The sequence below is a fragment of the Strigops habroptila genome, chromosome 6 (genome assembly GCF_004027225.2).
Source record: "Strigops habroptila isolate Jane chromosome 6, bStrHab1.2.pri, whole genome shotgun sequence".
Classification (NCBI taxonomy): domain Eukaryota; kingdom Metazoa; phylum Chordata; class Aves; order Psittaciformes; family Psittacidae; genus Strigops; species Strigops habroptila.
In genome coordinates, this window is record NC_044282.2 from 58,352,370 (window position 1) to 58,375,860 (window position 23,491).

Consider the following 23,491-nt stretch of genomic DNA (forward strand, 5'->3'; position numbering starts at 1 on the left):
ATCAATCCTTAAGTATGAAAATCAACATAATCTATCAAGGCTGGCAGGTGGTGCTAAATTTGGCTGGTCTCCTGGTGAGACTACTGTTGGAAAACTACCCACATGCTATGAGATTTAAAGAACTCATTTCTTTTTAGGTTACATCTATACTGGTGTGGTGGGCAGTGCCATGACCTTTTCTCTGGTCCTGAGGCCAATTTACGTATTTGTGAATCTTTAATTTGCCAAGTAGGGCAGCAAGGCACCTTTTAGGAATGATGCCCTTGTTCATGGTAACTCCTGGACTAAGCCTGCTTGACGCTGCTCTTGTAATCTTAAGAGTGGATAAAAGCAAGAAGAACATATCAGTCTAGCACAGACACAAACTTGTAAGTGGCAAAGCTAAAATAAGCATATATGTATTTTTTCTTTGTTGTGACTGTATTTCATTTTAACAGCTCAAAGAGCTGAAGCAGAGCTTTGTTAAAAAGCTATTGCTCATCCTTGCATACCACAGGATAAGGCAATGTTTGATTGTAAGGTTCTGAGGGCTCCTTCATTTTTACAGGAAGTGATAAAAAAGAACAAAATCAAGAGTAAAGTTCATTGTTTTCTACCCATAGCTCAGCCATGAATATCTTGCGTTATTCATTATATAATGTTTTACTTAGTGAATATCTCACATTATATGTGTGCAATCCTTTCAGGGGTGCAGAAAGGGCTCTCTGTTGAAATCTTGCTGGGGAAAGTGTTTTTTAATGGATGTTTAAATTTTAAAATGGGTCAAGTTCTTTCAATTAGGTCTTTCTCTGAGATTATTACTTTATATTTTAAATTGAACACAGGTACAAAACCAACACACACAGAGACACACAATCTATATTGAAAGAGTATTCCTGCATGTCTTTGTTGGTCATGTTATGCTGCGCTTGCAGTTAATGGAAAATTATGTACCTTTAGACAAAAGGATTGATCTTAGGAAAAGATATATAATTCTCATTTCCCTTCATTGATTATAATACAAGCTTTTGGTAAAGAGTTCAGATTTAAGCATCCAAATTCTAGAAATTTGACAGAGGATCAAGCTTTTCAAACAAGATATTGAAGGACTTGCCAGATGTGCTCATTTGCTTTACTGTAATAGATATGGCCTGTGAAGTGCACAAGATGGGGGTCTGTTACCTGAGAGTACAAACAAAAGCTGTGCTTCAGCATGTATGTGCCAGAAAGCTAATGTACCAGTGTAAGTAGAATACACAGTTCTTAAGAATGACTTTTAGCAAACCTCACATTGCCTTTGCAACAGACTGCCCAATGCCCAACTTTCCCTCCTCCTGCCTCCTCTTCTTTTCCTTTTCTCTTTCTGGCCAGAAAAAACAACTCAGCTATTTTCCCAGTGAGGTGAACTAATGTCCAGCACCCATAGATATATGCCCCCTATACATGTACGGGTGATTTATATGCCAATAGGGACCCAGAAGAAATTGTATTCCAATATTTATGTACTCCAATATTTGTTCTTCTAAATAAATGAAACATTTATCTCTAACCATTAATGAGGCTTATTCTGTCAACAATTAACTTCAGGTATTACTAACTTTAGGCAAAAAGGACTGACAACTTTAGTTGCAGGAGAGTTACCAGAGAATTGCATCCAGTTAAGCTGTGTTTGGCTAAAGCATACCTTGTTGAAGAGGAGTGTGGTGGGCTGTTTGCAAGAGATAACAGGGTTCATTCTCCCTCACACAAGGACCAGGCTGTACTGCTCTTGTGATAAAAAAGGGACTACTGCAGGGAAGATGGATGTTTTACATACGCCTTAAAGCCCTACCTATTATCCTGGAAAAGCAATAAGAAGTGTTATAAATGAGATTAATGTTTTAAGTGTCGGATGCTACTTGCAAAAGATTTTAGTGACAAATCATGTATGTCTATTGTCCTTTCCTGTGATAAGTGTTTTTTTCTTGCTCCCCATCAGTCCTCCGTGCTCCCCATCCTCCTCTGTATCTGGGCACTTGAGGTGGCTCTTACAGAGATGTTCCTGCCAGTCTCCTTAAGAGACTTAAGTCTCTTACTTAAGTCTTGTTCTAAAGGCAAGCAGGTATTAAGTTTCTGAAAAAGCACAAGGAAATGACTTCAGACATGGTAATGTATCATCTCAGTTCTCTTTTCTTACTGAGGTCTGTCTCCAGGTTTCAAAATCCAGTCTGGAGCTTGAATACACCTGTACTTGTGTTCACTCTACAATTTACATCTTTCCAGAACAGCGCTAGGAAAGGGCACTTGTCAGGGAAATTGAGAAGTCTTTTGTTTGTTACATGATATAGACCTTTCATGATATAGCTTTCCTTACTGGCATTAGCAAATGTGAGTGCACATCAATCTGAGATATCTCCAGGTTTCTCTTGGGTTGCAAATATTTTACAACATCACTTTATTTAGATTTGTTGCCTTCAGTGTGTTCTTGTTACATTCATGTTAATCAAAGCAAAAATTTCCCAAAACAAGGTTTAAATGGAAACTGAAAGTTTTATTCTACTAAAGACTTTGCTTTGGTAAAAGCTCAGTAGTGGAGATGTTATTAAAAAGAAAAATGAAAAAATGCACCTAAAAATTATTATTTTTCAATGTTCTTTAAAGGATTTGTTAGCTATGCTAGCTATAGAGTTATTTGCAACATGGAGTGTGCAGGGTTTTTTTCCAGTGTCAAGGAAGTTATGCATTCTTCTGAATTACCTTGTACCTGAAGATCACATTATGTACAAAGGAGTCTTCAGTTTCTAGCAACCCGTTCTATGTTACTTTGTCAGTTGAGATAAAATTTCAGTGAACTTTCAACTGTAGCAGAAATCTGCACAGATTCTGTAACAACCTGATTTCCCTTACTAGTTTCACCTTTCGTAGCAAGTAATATGATATTTCTCTTTTCTTCTCTAACAGTTTCATTTACATAGTGGCTTTTTTTTTTTTTTTCCTTTTTCCTTCCTTGCTTCCAAATGCCACCTTGTAGAAAATACTTTCTAGATATATACAAGATATTTTTCTGGTCTTATGCACAGATCACATGTACCACTTTAATAATTTAAATGATATCTTAGGTGACTCAGTTTGCACTTGGGTGAGGATCCGTTTCTTTGTGAGGAATAATGGCAAAAAAAAATGCTTTTGAGAGATTGTGACTCTAGATTATGATGACGTTAGGTGATGTAACTGCAATGGTAAGTGCATTCATCTCTTTGCGTTGTCTGTGACAAGCTGATTTGCAATCCCTGGCTTGTGGCTCAGGAACTTTTGTTCCTCATATGAAGTTTTTTACCAGTTTTCTGTGTTTTTGAGTTTTAAAGAATCTGTTTCATTATCTGCAAATATTGTGATTTCCATTTCTCTGTTTGCTGAAAACTAGATAAATCCCTTTCAGCTTTAAAAATCCTCCTTTTTTTTTGCCCCCAATAGTCTTTACAGTTACAATTTTGCTCAGTACAATGCTGTGCTATTCCTGTAAATGTTCTATGTGGTCCATTTACTCTAAGAAAAGGCCACATCACCAGAGTGATGACTGCAGAAAATTTGGCATGCTTTCTTTTTCAGCAAAAGGACCTGTTCCTATCTATTCCACTTCATTGTGCCCTGCTATTGAGAAGGTTAAGTAATTCTCTCTCCACTAAATCTTGCAGAGCACACAAATGGCACAGAAATCTTAAATGAGCTGCATAACACTAAGTTTGCTGCAATAATTGCGATGCATGCATGAAAAGCCAAACAGGGTGGTTAGGGAATATTCCTCAATGAAAAAATGTGTTAGCTTCAATGTCTCTAGCTAATATAGCTCCCAGTGCTATTTTTGTACAACAATCCATCCATAGCAGCCAGATCAGAGAGGGTGTCTATAGACTGTGGGAAACAGGCTCCAGGGAGCTGATCCCAGAAGACCTCCTGCAATGCGTGGCACTTTCATCATTTATATAAACATCAGCCTCTTGGAGGCTGAGCTCTAATGTTCTAGTGGAACAGCATCAAAGTGCTATTTAGTGACAACGTGTGAAATAATTGGTCTGACCTACATGAGGATTAGGACAGAGAGACAGTAAATATCTGATTTTGATGACTCAATGAGTTCTGTAAACTCTGAACCACATCACAAGTTAAAACCCAACATAAACTGTGCATTTTGTATATGCGTTATCACTGATCCACAAGTTCTAATCAGTATGACCTTGGCACAAGTGGCAAATATAGGTAGAACAACCAGTACATAAAAAATTCCTACCAGAAACTCCTGCATTGTTTGTTTTTCCAATGTACAAATAACACCTCCTTCAGTTGTCTGAGTATTAGGCAAGGAGACTTTGTTTGTAGCTTGAATGTTAACCAAATGGAAGACATGATTTGTGACCTTCATAATTAATTTACATGACTGTTTTTTAGTTACCAGGAAGTAGGTACTAAATCATTGCATACCCAGAAGTAGTCCTGTGCTATTCAACTGACAAGATGAATTTATTATTTCCTTGCAATGGGCCAAGAACAAATTCAATTAACAACTGAAACCCAACTTCTTATTATCTAAAACACAACACCCTTTCCGGGACAAGCCAATACTGGAGGTAGTACAATAAATTGAGAACATATAAATATGGGCATCTAAGGAAAAATAATTTCAAGGAAAAGTCCAGTCTTTGAAGTGTTGCTACTAACCTGTGTAAGGTACAAGTTTGCATGCCATAGCTCATTAGAAGCTACATTCTTCTTAAATATTTTCCAGGTACTTCTAAAACATATGCTTCCCAGCATTAAATAACTCATGTGCAGCTGGGTAAAAATCCTTTCTACTGGTTTGTTCATCTGATCTGTCTAGCTAGATCTGCAATGACTGTTAGCATGAGGCTACTGGAGTAATCTAATCTCCAAAGATTTAAGCTTGTTTTATGACATATTGTGATCAATATTACACCGAACTGGTCTGAATTGTTGTTGTGTTTCAAAAGCACCCATCCTTAGGTTTACTGGTTACATAAAGTATGACCCAAGGCCCACCAAGAAGGCACGGCAAAAAGCAAGACTATAGACAGGTACCCTGAGACGAGACAGGCTAAGCCAAATGGGTTTCTGGGGCCATGGGCAGGTGGTAGGAGAGAGTTCAAGGGAGGCTAGTCAGGGTCATTGAAGACTACAAGTACCCTCAGTGCCCTAAAACCTCCTCGATGTCAGTTATTAAACACTATTAAACACTATTTATGGTGATTTTTGCCTGTTCAGCAAACGTTCTACATTTTTTGATGGCCTCTCCCTTATTTCATGGTTTGTCTCCCTGCCTTTACATTTTACTGCTTGCTTTCATTTTACTTTTCCCTCCTGGTTCCTTATATATTTCTGGCTGCTTCCAACACATCATTTACTGTGATTGAAATTTTTTATATCTCTTCAGTCACCCAGCATTTATCTGTTTAGGAACAGATAAATTTTTAGGTCATTGAGGACTTTTCCTGGAGTTGTAGGTAGGTTATCACATAATCCCTTCCATAAATGTTTTTCTCTCTATTTGTAAAGTTTTTATATCTTTCTTAATTCATTTAAACTATTTGTAAAGTTTTTATATCTTTCTTTATTCATTGGAAGGCTGCTGTCAACCTTTCCAGTTTTAATGCTTAGAAACTGTTTTCTTCACTAAATTTATTCATGCAGTGTATATATCTTACTCTTGTGATAAAAATATCTGGTAACTCGAGTAGTCCTTATGTTTTGGGAATTTTTTTAACCCTTCTGATATTTGTAGAGACCAATCATATTCCCTTCTAGATGTGGCATTTTCTAATCAAGTGGGCTCTTTGGTTTTCTCAGATATCGCAGACTGTCTGTTTCCCTGAATATGTTAATATATCTTCTTTTGAGGCTTAATTTCAGCTCACTTAATGCCAAATAACTAGAGCTGTAAACAGAATTTAAAATAAATATTCACCAATATGATATAAGATAACATTAGTTCTCCTGGTTTTGGAAATGCATGCTACATCCTAAGGTTATATTTGATTACAACTTCACTTTTATAGTTAACAGTCATCCTGCAATTAATACATCCATTAATATATAACCCACAACAATAGCATTCCAGACAGCCACAAAACCACAGAATTCCAGGAAAGCCTGCCAGATAACCACCAAGTTGCAACAATAATACCTGTTTTGGAAAAAATAGCAGGAAGGAGACTCAAAACCTGATTTTGAACTGGAAAGACTTGCAAGCAGAATGGGTCCAGATTTACCAAACTTTTAGACATGTCTCGTTTCCTGCCATTGTCTCAGATAGATACCCAGATTTTTCCTCAAACCAAGAGAAAGGATGCTGTTCTTACACTTCCAGAAGAGTTAGAACATATGTAAACTAGGTGCTTCTAGGTCTTTGTATGAATCTTGACAGATGTTAACTGATTCGCTCTGACATACGCTGTTGTCATAAGCAATTAGTAGGCTTTTCTAATTACTGGAAGTATTTGTGGCTAGAATCATGTATCGTTAGATTTTCATTGCCTTATGGATCTAGGTGGTGAAAGCAGAACTTAACTTTAAGTTAATCTGCATGTAGATGAGAACTCTGTATTTGCATACCAATGGAGCATCCTGCCAACTTCTTCTTAGGTGGATACACAGCTTTCAGTAGCAAAATAGCTTTTTTGATAACATTTACAAAAAAGAATCTCTGATGAAGGACATTTTTTACTGCTATAAGCTTCAGCCAGCACAGAAATTTTGGAAGGCAAGAATTCTTCACACCTCTGAGCTGACAAAAATATTCCCATAAATCATTCTAACAGTCGGACTGTGCTTGAACAGCATTGTATTTTATGCTCCTCATCAGGCAGAGGAAATGTGTATTGTCAAGCATAGGAGAGAAAAAAATTTGAAGGGGGCTTGCTTGTAAGCCACACATTGGGGATAAATGCTGCAAAGGACAAGCTAGAAGTTGTGGTTAAACCGAATGATTAAACTGTTCCATGTGATGGATTTTCCAGGATATTACATGTTCATCAGAAAGATCAATTCTCTTCCAGATTTATTCATTTAACTCAAACACAGTTTTTCATTACTAACGCATTACCCCTGCACAATATAAAAGGAATGTAAAAAAGAACAGGTTTGTCACTTAAGGTAACCAATATGTTAAGAAATGTCTCCCGACATAAGAAATAATGACACCTGCACAGGAACCACTCATAAAAACAAACCCTAACTTAGGAGTCTAGTTCAAAAAAATATGAGAAATTTTTATGTTTTCTCATGCATTGCTGGGTGAGGGAGGAAAGTCTTCTCCATCATAAGGCCAGAGTTGCACAGCCACATCTGCACAAAAGACGAATCCATTCTTGCTTTCAAATTAATGTTTTTGTGTCATTTCTGTGTTTTATAAGCAGTAGTGCCTAGAAACTCTCCCTTACTCCTCAGTGTTTCAATCCTGTGCAAAAATCACAAAGGCTACATTTCAATTTTTGCCAAAATAAACAGCTTTTGACCTTTTAGGAATCACTTTGTGGGAATTCTGAGTTATCCTATGAGCCTGCACAAAGAATGCTGTACAAAAATAATAAACATATATTTATTTATATAAATATCAATAAATAAAAATAATATGGTTTAACATATGCTTCCCTTGTTATATTCAGTATAGGTTTTTTGAATTTTGCATTGGGAAAGGACTTTTTAAAGAAGTGAATGGTTATGCATGCCCTAAGATAAAAATTGGTGTTTTAAAGCCAATGAATAAGATGAAAAAATCTTGTATTTAATCAAAAAATTGTCAAAAAAACAAATAAAGGCCTAAATTTGATTTTAGATTGGCAGCTTGGGTTTTCCTCCTTCACTTCCATCACTTTATGCAGAAGTGAAAGAAGAGAAGAAAGCAGAGCAAATGATGCAAAACAGAAAGAGAAAAATGTCATTTGATTTGAAATAATTATTTCTGCTGCTGTGGACAGCCCCAAGATCTGACAATAAGCATTTTAAGGAGTCATTTTCAGTTACACATGTAATGAGCATCGGGTTGCACATCGATAACAAAATGGATAGTTAACATGGGCCATTTCCTTAATGTATGCAAGAGCATTTCCATGCCAATTTGTTACTGCAACTTTTCCTAAAAATTGACTTTCTTCGAGACTTTTATTGGTGTGGGTGTTAGAATATCTTTGTTAGTCCTAGGGAACAGCCCAGTGGCTGCATTGCGCAGGCCCAAGACCAGGCAACTGAGCCCGTTGACCAGCCCATGAACCTTCAGACATCACCAGGGGGTTGGCGCAGGAGGGAGTGTCATTTCCCCACTTGTATCTCCTGGTGCCCCGTGTTGCTTTGACTTGTGGTTAAACTGAGATATCATTATGCTGGAGGTGCGGCTATCAAGTGTGATATTATAATTAACAGGTCCCAGTGCTTCATAGGCTCTTTCTCAGTGCTTACTAATTAATCTTCCTTGCCCTGGCTGTGTCAGTTTATCTCTGTGTTGCAGATGGTGAGACTGAAGCATGGAGGTTAAAAGTCTTGCAGCCTGGAGTGGCATCAGTAGCTGTCAAGTAGCTTCTTAATGAGGAATACCATCTCCTGTTTGTCACAGTTTAACTGTGACTCTTACACTTAGAGGAATCTAGTTTTTGGCAACCTGGCCTAGAAGAGCTGGGAGCAGCCCAGGGGTGGGGACCATCCTTGTCCTGTCCCTGCTCTGATGTTCTTTGCTGCTTAGCCTTGCTCAAGCATCTTTGTACAGTTGTGTTTGTTGGGCATTAATTGGATATTCTGACAACACAAATTTTTAATGGCATGTCAAGGTTTGCAACTCTTGTTTTCCATTTAGTATGAAGTCTTAGCTTTCGCAGCTTCACCTCTTATTATTGTAGCTGTTATTTTATGGACATGAGTAAGGCAAGATATATGGACGAATTGTTCTCTAATAGGTGGAGACCAACAGGTAAGATTTAGGCTCTCAGCAAGGCTTTGCGATACTGAAAGACCTTCAATTTTGCTCAGCTGAGAGGCTGATTCTCAGGCAGCCAAATTAGATAATGCGACTACTGCAGTTGGCACATTTAAAATATCAAAAATGTTCCTTCTTCACAAGCCATAAGACAGTTAAATTTACGTCATAACATTTGTTCAAAAGTCTGTGTTTAAAGTCTTTGTCATGTAAGTTAACTGCTGAAGAGCTTTTATTCTCCACAGATAAGACTTGGACTTGTACCGTAGTAGCTGCTTTTATCAGCTCTCAGCATATGTGCTTCTCATGAGTATATCTGGAACCAGAATAGAAATTGTAAAAAATTCTCCATATTACTAGCTCCTCGCCTGAACCACACCTAAAAAGTAGCACAATTCTGTAGGTGTAACTTCAGCACATACCAAAAAGCATACGCTAGTACCACAATGGAAACAACTCCTAGGGCATAAGTATAAAAAAGTAAATTTGTGAAAATATAGTCAGAAAATGGAGAAAAATGTTATTTGACATGTTGGATCTCAGTGACCATCATATTGCTTTTACCTCACCTGTGCACAGAAAACTCATATTTCAGAAACATCTCAGTCTTTCCAGGGACATAAAATCATTGAATCATAAAATCATAGAATTGCAGAATTATAGAATGGTTTGGGTTGGAAAGGACCTTCAGATCATCTAGTTCCAACCCCCCTGCCATGGGCAGGGATGCATCATACCAGACCATGTCGCCAAGGCTCTGTCCAGCCTGGCCTTGACACTGCCAGGGATGGAGCATTTACTGCTTCTCTGGACAACCCATCCAGTGCCTCACCACCCTCACTGTAAAGAACTTCTTCCTTATATCTAATCTAAACTTCCCCTGTTTAAGTTTGAAGCCATTACCCCTTGTCCCACCACTACAGTCCCTAAGGAAGAGTCCCTCTCCAGCATCCTTGTAGGCCCCCTTCAGATACTGGAAGGCTGCTGTGAGGTCTCCATGCAGCCTTCTCCAGGCTGAACAGCTCCAACTTTCTCAGCCTGTCTTCATATGGGAGGTGCTCCAGCCCCCTTATCATCCCCGTGGCCCTCTTCTGGACTTGCTTCAACAGCAAGGATACAATTATGTATCCTCCTGTAAGACAACTGGAGTTTTATAAAACAATATTTTCTGAGGAAAATGTAAGTTTATCAGGAAATTTTCACCCAGCTTTGATTTGAATTACACTTTCTACAAATATTGCTGTGGTTGTAGTAGCCTTGATAATGGCACACGGTCAGGATGTTGAAACAGAGCTTCAGGTGAGCAGAAAATCAAGGCTACCAGAATTAGCCATTACTATCCTGGAAACTATAAATTGCCTTAATTTGATGGTATAAATTGCTTTAATATGGTAGTAATTTGGTTAACAGAGACAGGATGAAACAATTGAGGGGAAGAACCAGCTACCAAACAGTTTCTATATGTAGTGATTATTTAGTCAGCCAGTATTAGCTAAGAAATTCTGTGAAAGTATGTGTTAAAATCAGGCCAGGGTAGGCCCAGAACTTTAATTTCTGGTAAAAGGAGAAGGTAGCAGAACGAAAAATGGATGCAGTTGAATGTTTGGGTATGGTTCACCCTCTTGTGTTTTTAACCAGAACTGCAGTCCTGTGGAGAAAATGATTTTTGCTGGTCTGAAATAGGAAGAAGCCAAGTGGAATCAGTCCTGCTCAGGGATGGTATATGTGACTCAGGATCTATGAGAGACCAGCGCTCATCCTGAGGAGCAGATGGAGACCTGTGGGACAGGACATGGGTGCATGGCACCAGGATGCATCACTTGGGAGATATGTCAGAAGGAAGGTTAGTGGGAAGGAGCTCCTCTGTTCAGTGAGAAGATGCTGTTCCAGATGTTTGCTCATTTTTTAACATCTATCAGATTTTATAAACTGTAAGCAAAGAGTTTCTACCTCCTCTGCAGCTACCTTTTTATTAAATTAGAAATAGAAAGGTCAGATAAAAGCTATACCCTATATACATATTAAAGCTATAAGATGATTCTGACATACTGTTTTATCAATGTAATAGCATTTTCAGTATCTAAAGAGGCGTGTTTATGATAATCCCCTTACTAAATGTGTCAGTTTCTCCAGGTAATCAATGCCTTTGAGAGGTATCAAATCTAAGCCCTCAGTTCTGGGTCAGTACAGATACGCAGCCCTTTGAAGTTGTGCCCTGCATTGTAAAGGGTCTGGAAAGATATGAAATTAAAAACTTCACTCAAGAAAATGCATTGTTAGAAGCAATACACAAACTAACATGGCACCCTAGGCAGGAGCTGGTGGCCTGCTTGCAGGCAGAGGTGGGAGAAGGCACAAGTGAGGCCTTCAGCTGAACTTAATCCTCTTGGAGACACCCTAAAGGTGTGCGTGGCTAGCAACTGGTACTAAGATGGTTCCTGCGGAGTTCTGGAGAAAATAAGATATTTTGATGGAGATTTGGGGCAACTTGGATCTACTACTTTTTTTGTTTGTTTATTTGTTTGTTTTTTTCTACATGCTGCAATAAGAATTCCAAGCAAGTGTGGGACTTACTTACTCATAGGAAGGATGGGAAGTCATATATATACGCCAATTTCTTTGTATGAATGCTTTAAAAAGCCTTCTATTTCTTGACTGTGCCATATGAAAAAAATTATAATTTATCACCTGCATATACAGATGTATCAGAAACATGTATTTAGGCCACAGAGTAAAAGTTGGCAGATTCAAAGTGTACCTCTTATTTGACCGTACAAAAAAATGTGTCACTTTTTGCTTTGTCTTTTCCTGTCTTATCCCCACTCAAAGGAAGTATCAAAAAAAGAGCCTTGAAATATTCATAAATGAAAAAAATTGAATTATAAATAACTTTGTTGAAAAGATGTTTGTGAACCAGCGGTAAATCATGTATTTATTTAGCAGGAATATATTCCATTTATAATCAAAGAAAACGTAACAGAAGAAAGCTAAGTGTCATTTAGCATATTTTCCAAATAACCTAAACTTTTAAAAGTATGTGTCACATTAAAAGAAATGAGTAAATGTACGATTCACTGCAAGGAAATCCACAAAGTAACATATTAGTAGCTTAAACATGATTTCTACAAAGCCTAAAGTAACATCGGAGATTATTTTGAGCTACTAGACTTACTTAGGACTGAAATAATGGTGAAATTTCAGAAAAAAATGTTACTTATAGGTCAATATGAGCTGATACACTGAGAGTGAATACACTTCACAGTGAGTTCTACTCTTTCCTAATAAGTCTCACGGCAGCTATAATGACATCCACCAGAACATTATATGATTTGAGTGGTACAACCACAGGTAGCAGGACACTTTGCCTTCACCAGTGAATGGTTACAGCTAAACAACATCTTCAGATTTCTGCAGTTTCCAAAGAAGTCTTGATACTTGCAAGGATTGGCTAAAATACAAGACATAGAAATAAATAGATTAAATAATAATTGAAAACCAAGACCTGGTCTGATATTTCTACATTTTAAAAAAATTCCAAATTTTTATGTCTATATAATGTTTGTACTTTTGCTCTGCTGTTAAAATTGCTTGAATATTTTAGAAAAGGAAAAGCAGACAGAAAGGTGGTGTCTTACAATTCCCATCTATTTGTATGCTTTGACTTGCTCCACATGGAAGTCTGCAGAACCCAGGGGCCTGTGCAGCTCTTCATGTACAATCTGTGCCCTTAGATATAGAAGTATATCAAGACATTCTGTCTTGAGCTTTCCAGGAGAGGGCAGCAGAAGATTGAGTGTGATAATGCACCCACTGCTCAACAGCAATACAATTTCACAATTTACCTGTTATCACAGGATGGTTGAGGTTGGAAGGGACCTCTGGCCTAACCCCCCTACTCAAGAATGTGTCTGTTCTAGAGCTATATTTAACCACTGTTATTTCTGGGGGCAGGGAATGAAAGAGGCAGTTCTAGGATCTCTCATCCAGATAAGCAAGAAGTAACTATGCAAAAGTGCTACAAAGGAACACATTATTATTCGAGGTACTTGTTGTAAGGAGGTGAATACATTCACTTACTGCAAAGTCCTCTGTCACAATGGCCAGGGCATTCTGCACATTTTGGTCCGCTTCTGTAAGGTGTAGCTATTTGCATTGCATTATTTCCTCTGAAATTGGAAATATACAACACAAAACAAGATCAAAGTGCACCTCTGAACCATTAACAGGAGTTCATGTTATTTATCACAATAAAAGGCATCCAGAAAATTCCAGATAAAATTATCTTCATAGACAGTCATATGTTAGTTTCAGATATTCCTAGAATACAAGAACTTTGATTCTAAACAAGAGGAACAATAAGGTTTAGAGAAAGAAAATTAATGAATTATTTGCATTTGTACAGCATTATCAGCTTAAAAAAAAACTTTCGTGCTTCCTAGTTCTGCTTTTTGAATGGCTTTCAGATGACTGTAGCTTATAAGGAAACAACCTCAGCAGACAAATTCTGACAAGCAGGTGTTTCAGATATGCTCTTTACCTCTGTGAATATTCATTTGCTGTTGGCTTTCACTTTACCTGTGACTTTCTTGTGGTCAGAGTTATAAAATGCTTTATGCATGATGCCTGATTGTGATGGAGACAGACCTTTCTTTGTTCATATGCTAGAATTTCCCTAATATCTGTTTCAATGTGAAATAAAACAAATATTTCTATTTAATCTGATGTTAAATCCACAGTTCACATTGGTATTTTTGAAATTATAAATAGTTAAAATAAACAGTAATATTGTTATCCTACACATGACCAATGGACTGCAGGAGTTTTTGAAAGCATATCAATAACTATTACGTTTTAAATGAGTAAAAAGACAATACGTACGGAGGACAGTATTGGCAAACATAAAAGTAGTTGAACGGGTTCATAGGACAGTAGGCAACTGCACATCCAATCTGGTAACTGTTGTACCAGATTAGCTGTAGGAAAAAAAACCCCCCGCATTATTTAAGAGTCATGTTTTATTGAATTCTCATAAAAAGCTCACGAAATAACAGAACCACAAGATACTGTTTTGTCTATATAGCTTTTAAGTTTACAGTTTATTTGTCAGAAAGAATAAATAGAAAATGATTTGTATCCTGTAGTTTACAAATGTTTCTGAACTCTGTTTCTGGCAGGACACTAAAGTTTAAATTCAATTATTTGCATCATATATATTTTGATTTGATATTTCTTAATCAATTATCTAAATCCCCACATAGAAAATATTTATTTCTAAATTAAAGGTATTTATATTTTTTTTCCCCCGTCCTACAGAGTAATATTTCTTTTCTGTACAGCTCTTCCAAAATACTGGTTCTATTGTCTCAGAGTTAGATAAAAAAGTTTTAATTTATCATTCATCTTTGGATCAGAGTGCGAATAGAGAAAATGGTTTGATGACAGTGATAATTTTTTTTCCTGATGAGAAACACCAGTAAGTGTCCTCCTGTAATTCTAGTGTATAGCTGAAGTTTGTTTCAATTCTCCATACCTGGGTATAGCTCTCGATATTGACATTTTTTGTGGTTGCTCCGTATCCGTACTTGAAATTGGAGGACTGACTGTTCCAGACTTGAATTACTTCAGACCATGTTCTTGGGTAAGATGATAGTAATACATTCTCACCACAGGTGGCACCTGAAGTGTAAGTAAGTCGGTTCATTACTCAGGAGAAAAGCATCCTGTAGGGTGGGAGGTAGGACAGAGGGGTTGTAACTACAACCTAAAAAAATCTCTACTACGCCACTTGTTTGCCATGTGATTTTCATACTGCACCTGTGAAAGCTGCAGTAAATGTTACTCTAATTTTGGTGAGCTTCCAGTCACAGATACTTCTTTGACTGCAAAATGTTACACAAAAATGTCTGCACTTAGTCATACCAACAGTCATCTACTGTGCCGTCTTGTCTCCAGCAGGAGCCAAAAGCAGACACTTCAAGAAAGGTACAAATATAGGTCAAGTACATAGTATGCCCCCCTCTCCAGTTCCAACAATTCATCTTTAAGGGTATTAATCTGACAAAGATATTTTACAACAGATTAAAAGTTATCCTTATTTCTAGTTCACATGAACAGGGATCATCTGCAAGCTGTCATCAACCCCTCAGCTTAGGATCCATACTTGTCATGTACCATTAATGATTCTCTGATCTTTTGGGCTGATTTTCATCTCACACCTATTTGCCCATTTCTGAGCATTTCTGGCAGCTTTCTCACTCCACACCTGAAAGACACAAAGGAAGAAGTATCCAGGTCACAGACAGGTTAGTGCAGTCCACGAACAGATAAAAAAAGGGGAGTGACTTGGGCATTGTCCACTGAATGCTCCTGTGGTCCCCAACAGGAAACAGGGGAGTCAGGCCAGTTTACATTACTGGGACATGGGCATCACACTTCTTCAGCTCTTGACGGCTGCAGAGCAGATTATTTTGCACAATGTCACACTATGCTGATCTCCAGATGGGCCTGATTAATAGGAATTTCATAACATACTGTTGCTTTCTTTTGTCTTTGTGTTTGAGTTAACATTGCAGGGTGCAGGGCACTAAATGGTATAAAACCTATTTTCAGCCTTGATGCAGCTGAGATGTAGTGATAGGCATCAGCTAGACTTTGAAGCTGGGGAATGTTTGCAATGCTCACCATGCGAACTTAACCATAAAGCACTGACCAGCTTATCTACTCATGGGATAGGGATAAAAAAGAATATCAGGAATGATAAGAATGGGACCAGTGATGGGCAAAGCAAGCTCAGCTGAGGACAAGTGGCTATGCAGGTTTAGGTCCTTTTTGCTCCCCTGGCAGTGTGATTCAGAAGCATGCTGCTGCTTGTGCTCCTGTTCCACCTTTGCTTTAAACACTTTCCTTCACCTAGGGCATGTGTTTCTCTAAGGGAGCTGCTTATCCCACTAAAGATTAAAAGGTGGTATCCACAATCTGAGATCTGTCACTGCATTTTGTACCTTATCCCTGGTTTAAATATTCTCACTGAAAAGGCTTGCAGTTGCCATATATTGCAATGAACAAACAGAAGGCAAGAAAGTGTGATTCACTGTGCAGGCTATGTTAACACAGCTTTGAAAGCAAAATATAGATGTGGTTGGGGCAAACCTGTGTTCATAGTTCCTGCAGACAAATAACCCTAGGCATGTTTCTATGTTGCTTAACTGAGTTTTCTAAGTGGAGAAACTAAAACATGTTGGTTAGGAGGAGAATTTTGAATAGCACTTGTGGCCTCTCCTGAGACCTTTGCAATAACTCTGCAAGTGCTTGTAGCATCAAGGTGTGTAAAATTAAGCATGAAGCCTGAAGAAACAAAGGGATAAAATTCCAATTTCTTCATCTCAGCCCCAGAGCACCTTTCTTGTCCTCTCTGTTCATTGAGTGTGACTTGTTTAGAGGGCTACAATCTTCTGCTAATGATGTGGAAAGCAAGCTTACCATTTTCAGCATGTTCCTGGCTGTGGGAACTACAGATCTCCGTATTTCATTGTGTCGCTCAAGGATATCTTTTTGGTTTTGAAATGAAAAATGAGAAAAGGAGGAAACGTCCACTTGTTTATACTTTACATCCTGGAAAACAACAACAATGAAGGTTCCAGTTATCAGCACTTTAATAAGCGAGATAAATTATGAGCTTCTTGTCAAAGGAAAGATCTTGGAAATTCCCAAATTTCCTTTATTGGTTTTTCTATTTTTATGTTTGCTGATTTTTTTTTCCTTCCTTCCTTGACTTGAACTACACTTTTTATTAGGAGATGTGACACTAAATGAAATTTATAGGTAAGAATTCTACTTTCAGATGTGTCCACATCAAATAGGGGGAAAGCTTAGCTCTGGAACCAAATCTCAACCAAATCTCTTCTTGTGTGCACTAAAAAGTACCTAGCTGTTGTCAGTCGTAAGCTTTGGAAAAATGTGAAACTGAATCAAAATTTAGGACTGTTATCTGATTATCTTCCGAAAAACCTAAGGTCAAGAAAGTGATGAATGATTTAGATTGTCTCTTACATCATGATGTGAGGTGATGAATCCTTGCAGAGAAAAAGAATTGCAATGCTTACATTGGAATTTTCAGACTAAAACATCCCTCATGAAAAAATTTTTCCCACTTACTGTCTAAAAATGAGACACCTTAGTCTAAGCTAGACACTCTTTATCATTACTGGAGAGGGCAAGGGCAGAGATAGCTCATCCCAGAAAATCTGAACTCCTTTTTAGAACTGGAAGAACCATTCTCTACGAATGCCTCTTTCTCCTTCCTTTGTTTGTAGAGACAGCCTGACAGAGATCTGGACAACTAGTATTTTGATGCTTAAGTCAGTGAGATGATTTCCACCACTGGTGTGATTGGTCTCTTTCATAGGCAGTGGTTCATCTTACTTAATTTTTTATATCTGTACCATAAAAATCATCTCAGTTTGCCTTTATGATCAATGAGAAAAACATAAAATGAGACTAAATTCTGAAATGTCCAAAGAAGAAGAATGAATCCCACTGCTTTACCTCCAGAGCTCAATTCTAGGTTTTAAAGGCTGTAGTCAGTAGCTTAAAATGGCACTAATGAAGATTGAAATGCCCACAGAACCCTACCTGGCCTCAGACTGTTGCTCCAGAAAGGTATAGCTGTTGGTACAGCTGCCCATGAATGGCTCAAGTACTCTGGACAGTCTCAAGCTGCACTAAGGCATGGCCATCTGTGCAACTGAACTTAAGAGGTGTCATATATCTTGTTTAACTTAAGACATTTACAGTAGTAGAAACAACATCTCAGTTGTTTTAGGCTGCTGCTATACTCAGGTGAAGGAAACAAGCAACTTAGGACATAGCTCACCCAAGATTTATTGAAGGAGATGGTTGGCATCCCTGAAGTACTTCTTTTCATTCATTAATAAGCAGATCTTGATAAATAGCTCTTGATAAATAGCTCACATTCAAGTGCCTACACAGTAGATATCTACATCTTGCAAGATTTATCCTCTCTAAGGAGAGGTGAAAACTAGGTTTCTGATACTTACCTAAACTACTTTAAAATAGCTGCAGTTCATTCTTTTTGGGAAAATATATTTCAAAATTTGTCTTGTGAAGAGAAGAATAATATGATAGGCAGAAGAAATACTTTAATACAAAAATCTGTGAAAAATGAAAGTTCAGCTTTATTGTGTTATATTAACATGTTAACAATAATTTCATCCCTGAATTGTAAAGATTTAAAGATCACTAGACCAGAGTACCCCATGTCAGATATCTATACAATGTGCTCAGATGTGGCTTTTTTGAATAGGTGATTGCTCCTACCTGCCCATCAGATTGGTGCAGCAATGCAGCCAGGAAAATTATTGCAGTTAGTAGATCCATTTCTACAGAGAAAAAAAAAAAAGTAAAACCCCAAATCCATTAATTTTTATTACACAAAGTTTGTGGTGTAATGTGGTACGTGAGCAAGATTCAAAACTGTTACAAAGTCAAGCCTGCCACACAAAATGTTATTTTAGTTACCTAGTACAGTTGGATATTCTGAAACTGTGCAAATGAATATACGATGCTGCGTGGGCACCACTATCTTGCACTGGCATAGCTAGAAATATTCATAATTTTTACATGACAGGAAAGACTTTCCACTAGATTGGATGTCAATCAACCAGAGAACATAAATATACCATGTGGCTTTTGCACACAGCCAGAAGATCTTAGGGCTAATATTCACAGCAAAATGTTAATGAACAAATATAAGCCATGAGTCCATATATCAGAAGAAGGCAATTGAGCCACTTGTTTGAACAAGGAAAGTTCTTTATTTTTTTAGGTGCCCAGCTATGCAGAGTTTCAACCTACCCCTAAGAAATTAAACCAAAGAAGAAAAATGAAAACACTCTTTTCTTTCCTTTTGCATGGTAGCAGTGCAAGACTAAGTTGTCTGAGTTCAGACCGAAAGCTCCACACACTGTTGAGTTATTCCATGCAAGATGTGTTATTCTTTCATGAACTCACAAAGTAACGAGCTTGGCATATTCATTCCCAAACTGATACTAACAAAAAGGTAGCACAGCACTACCATGCAGAGATGTGAGTTTGAATCCGATGGGCTTCATAATTACATTGATATGACATTGTGCCTGGGCTAATAAATCTTAACTCTTGTGAGGTCAATTGAGCCTATGAAAACATCAAGAGAATGTGATCTGGTGACTCCTGGTGACTATAATGCTCCTGGTACTAGATAGGCGGCAGCTAGACTGATCATTTATTTCAATGCTATATTCTGTTGCACAACATAAATCAGCAAGACTTATTCTATCGCACCAAAGACTTCATATCATTCAGATATTCAGTCTTTAGCTTCTTTTCTCACAATTGCATAAGGAAACCACTTGCATCAGGTAGAGGCAGGGATCTCACTCATACTAATAAATTCTTAAAATAAAGGGATATCTTTGGCCATTGTGGGGTTGTCTTGTCTTACATGCAGAAATAAGATCTTTCTGGGACTCCCCAGATAAGTGCTGCAACTGGAAACATAAAACCATTTCTAGCTCTAGAATTAAGCTTTATTAAAATACTACTGCATATCTTCGATTGTCAGACTGTACAATCACATGTGCCCCTTGGAATAAATATATTTGCCATTATTTTCAAAGTCCAAAGATGACAGTACCCAGATACAATTATCCTTCCATGTCAATCTTATTCAATCCACTAAATCACTTCTATGCTTCTGAAAAGACAAATGCTAGCAATGCACTTTTAGGTAGCTCTGCCTGAAAACAGGACATTTCATGCAAATTTGATTGAATGTAAAAAAAAAAAAAAAGAGAAAATATATATAGCTAAGAAGTGAGAAACAAAGTTCTATTTGAAAAATACAGTCCAGATTTTTCATGTTTAGCCCTGGTGTTTCACTCCTCAGCAGAGCCTTCTTCCTGCCAGCTGATACATCTTTCAGGGCATAGCAGGTTTGAAAGTTTGTCTTTTCAGTTACTTTGATAAAAGTTTTTCTACCTTACCTGAGTTTACATTTTTAACTCTGATTTTGTAACAAAAAATTTCACTCTGCAGTAAGAAAATGCAGTTTACTGCAATACTATAAGATATAGTAGACATTTTAATAGCATATATACCTGGAAGATTGGACAGAGAGTTTAACATTTCTAGATGGCAAAATTCTGAGTTCAGCTGTAATGGTGTATCCCAATACTGAAGTGAAATAAATTTAACACAAAAATAATTCAAATTACATTAGAAAAAAAGCATTTCCCATGATTGACCACCCTTTGCAAAATTAATTAATTAATTTGAAGAATGAAGCAAGTGAATCAAAGTGTTACTTTTTGTTCTGAGGAAATATGGGAATTAGACTTTACTGGAGCCATTTCTCACCCACACAGGTAAGAGGTGTGCTTTCTAAGCTGAAGATACAATTTATTTTTAAAATTTTCCTCTAGAATTATTATAAGCAGATGTTTTCTCTTAACTATCACATTTGGTACAACTTATATATCAACTACATTAGCCTTTGTAGCACAGTGCCCAATCAATACTGACCAAGTGATTCTATGGATAAAATCTCTAATACCAAAATTAATTGCTGCATACATTACCTTTGTCCAGACAAAATCCTGTATCTTAGGAAGAGAAGTAGGAGTGAGAGGCTCTCTTCACTCTAGAGTTGTATGTATACATATATATATATATGCCTTTCCTTATCAATATTTATTGCTGATAAATGACATCAGCTTTTGGGCTGCACATTTTAGAAGAAAGAACTTTTGTTAAGGAACAGGTGACTGAAAATGAACCAATCCAACTGCATTGTTCTGGCAAGAAAAGACAGAAGATAAAAGGCCTGTCCTTTTGCAGCACTTTCTCTTTGCCAAAATGCTTATAGTGTGACCAGCAAGCTGCAGTGCTGATGCTACGTTTGCAAAATGAAAGCTTAAGTTTAGGGACGGTTGCTTTGTAGTTGTCTTTTCTGGCTCTGGCAAAAGAGTGGAATAAATATTTTGAGGCAAAGACATAAGCCAGCACATGCACAGAATGACTTGCATGCTGGGCCACACAGTGATGTTTCCTTCCAAGTGGTTTCTAAACTTCCATTTGCTAAACAAAATTTATATTGCATTATCTTACTGAGGCTAAAAGGCTGTGGTGCTAGGCTTTAGCGTACACGCAGTTCACCTAGTGTGTTGCTCAAAAGTAACCTACTTGAAGAATGACTACAAATGTGTACATTTTCTGCTTTTAGTCTGAAGAGATGCATGGAATGTGTTTGATTTTTTTCTCCAGTGCAGCATCACTCAGCTCAAGTTTCCTTTTTGCAGAATCTTTGCTTCCACTCATTTATAAGGTAATATCCCAAAGCCAACTTTGACAGATCTTCAAAGCTCAACTCTATTCTATTTAAAACAACCAGTCTTGCTTCTTTCCATGCTGTCTGTTGGCTTTCAGTGGGCATAAAACCTCTGAACATCTCCTTAGTGTTTTCTTGCAGTTCCCTTCCTCATCCTTGCCTTGGCTGTAATGCCTTGCACACTGAGCACCACTTTTGTCACTCTGGGTCAAGGTTGTATTACAGACACTGTAATACAACTCAAATAATGTCTTTGTTTCCTGTTTTCTGCAGTATTTCTGCAGCTATATGCTGTTGCCAGGAATTTAATATTGGATTATAATTCCTTTCTAACACAGATGCTTTTGTTCTTTATTTATATAGCGGGCAGCACTACGGGAACTTGCTTGTGATAAGGTCTCCCATATCCTTCCATGTTCTGAGATAAGGGCAAAGGTGCTTTCTTATCTGAAGTGCTTGTGGCAACTTTGATGAGACCAGGGTTATCGCCATCAGAAAGCCTCATAAACTGCCTACTGAAGCTGTTATAACTGCATCTCTATTGACTGTGAGGGGAGGCAGTCTACCATCTCCAGATATTCAGTGTCCTGGGAGATGGTTCAATTATTTTACTCCATCCACTGTACTCAATAATTTTCATTAATTTGCTACAGTCTCCTGAGTTTTATTTGTATTGTTAAAATGAAATAATACCACTGCAAGTGTGCCACACCTGTTTAAATAGTGAAATCCATTCGTTCTATAAAGGATGTCTGTCAGATATGCTATAGTTCATGGTCTATGGGTAAAATAATTGAGAAGAAAACAAAGATTAATAAACTGACATCCGGGACCACGGTACAAAGAACAATTTATCACATCAATTCCCACTTCTTCATGTGGATTACCTGAATGGGTGGAGTAATTCAATTAAAAAAAAAAAAAATCCACAGGGTTCTGCACATTTTTTTTAAAGATTAATCTATGAAAATTTCTTTTAAAAAATGTCAGCTTGGGGGTCTGTGGAAGTTCTTCTTCCAGCCCTTATACAAACCTGGACAACAAGAATCTGATTTGAGCTTAAGCAGGAAAAGAAAAATTCCAGTTTCTTCAATTCTTCAGTTCCACTGAAGTTAACAACAGCTTGACTAGTGCCTTTGATTAAAATTCATGCTGTTCTGTGTGGTTCAGGCTTTGCACAGATCTTTTTCTTAGCTGTACAAAGCACCTTGCAGATTTGATTGTTTTAGCTAACTTTGTTTAGCAAAAAGGAACATTATTTTTTTTTTTCCACACAACCCAACTCACCTCCCACTCCAGATTGTTATTAGGGAGATGACCAACGGGATAATAATTCAAACAGTTACTGTCAGATGGGGGTAGATGCCACACAAATAAAGGTAGTCTAGGCAAAGTTGTAGAGAAATGCAGAAACTAGGAGCCTTTGCTTTGAAGGCTTGTTGACTACCAAGATTGAGATGCTGGGCACAGATGACTTGCAAATTGGAAATTTTGGCTAGGGCATCATTAAAATATCACGCCATTGTTTTTAAACTAGATGAAGTGTGTGTTCAGCCAGCATGGAAGCAGGTATAGCAAATCTACCCTCAGAGAAACACACTGTTCAATGTCTGTCCTCAATTTTCAGAGAGCAATGCTACTCACCATGGATTTTTCTCCACCATCTCTCAGTCCAAGCAGATGTACTGATAAGATTGCTTCCCACTTTAGCACAGGTGCAGTCTTTAAGGGTTGGTATTTGCTTTCACTTTACAAAGGAGGCATTTTAAGCACCACTGCCTACAGGTGATTTTTCAGGTCTGTAGTCGGAGGCAGACCTGCAGACTAGCAGTATGACTGCTCCCTGTTTGCTGGGCTGTATTGACTTGACTTCTGAGTTTAAGCCTCTGCTGAACATGGCTTAATCAGATCTGCAGTGGTCAGGAACGAGAAGCAGCTGAGAAAGACCCAAACCATCTCCTACTAGCTAGATTTGGAAACAGACTTCTGCTCAATCCTGGGATTGCTTTGGTCTTGTCCTTCTAGTGGCTGCTACCGAGTTTAGTGTGCTTATAGACGTAATACAGTGTGTCTGACTTGTAAGTTTAAAACTTAATGTGAATAAACATTGTTCAGGTTGTTTGCTTTCTGGCCAGTAGCAAGGAAATTCTCAGTAAGTGAGGTTATAGACT

At 37.7% G+C, this 23,491-nt stretch overlaps 1 protein-coding gene across 1 annotated transcript; it reads right to left on the reverse strand.

Moving 5' to 3' along the window:
• Positions 1-12,255: 12,255 nt before the first annotated feature.
• On the reverse strand, positions 12,256-18,335 carry LOC115609805 (cysteine-rich venom protein TEL1-like). Its single transcript, XM_030490499.1, has 7 exons — positions 18,272-18,335; positions 16,415-16,546; positions 15,107-15,197; positions 14,466-14,611; positions 13,814-13,908; positions 13,013-13,101; positions 12,256-12,383 (listed from the first exon to the last, which is right to left on the reverse strand). Exons 1-7 carry the CDS (start codon positions 18,329-18,331, stop codon positions 12,256-12,258), a joined length of 741 nt encoding a protein of 246 aa, XP_030346359.1. The 5' UTR covers positions 18,332-18,335.
• Positions 18,336-23,491: the final 5,156 nt, after the last annotated feature.

Bases quoted from the DNA above. Each gene is read 5' to 3' on its own strand.
- LOC115609805 (XM_030490499.1), bottom strand. From the start codon at position 18,331: ATGGATCTACTAACTGCAATAATTTTCCTGGCTGCATTGCTGCACCAA. The intron at 13,102-13,813 runs GTACGTATTGTC...TTCCAATTTCAG, and splicing joins GTTTGCCAATACTGTCCTCC to AGGAAATAATGCAATGCAAA. The intron at 12,384-13,012 runs GTAAGTGAATGT...CTTGTATTTTAG, and splicing joins TTGTGACAGAGGACTTTGCA to CCAATCCTTGCAAGTATCAA.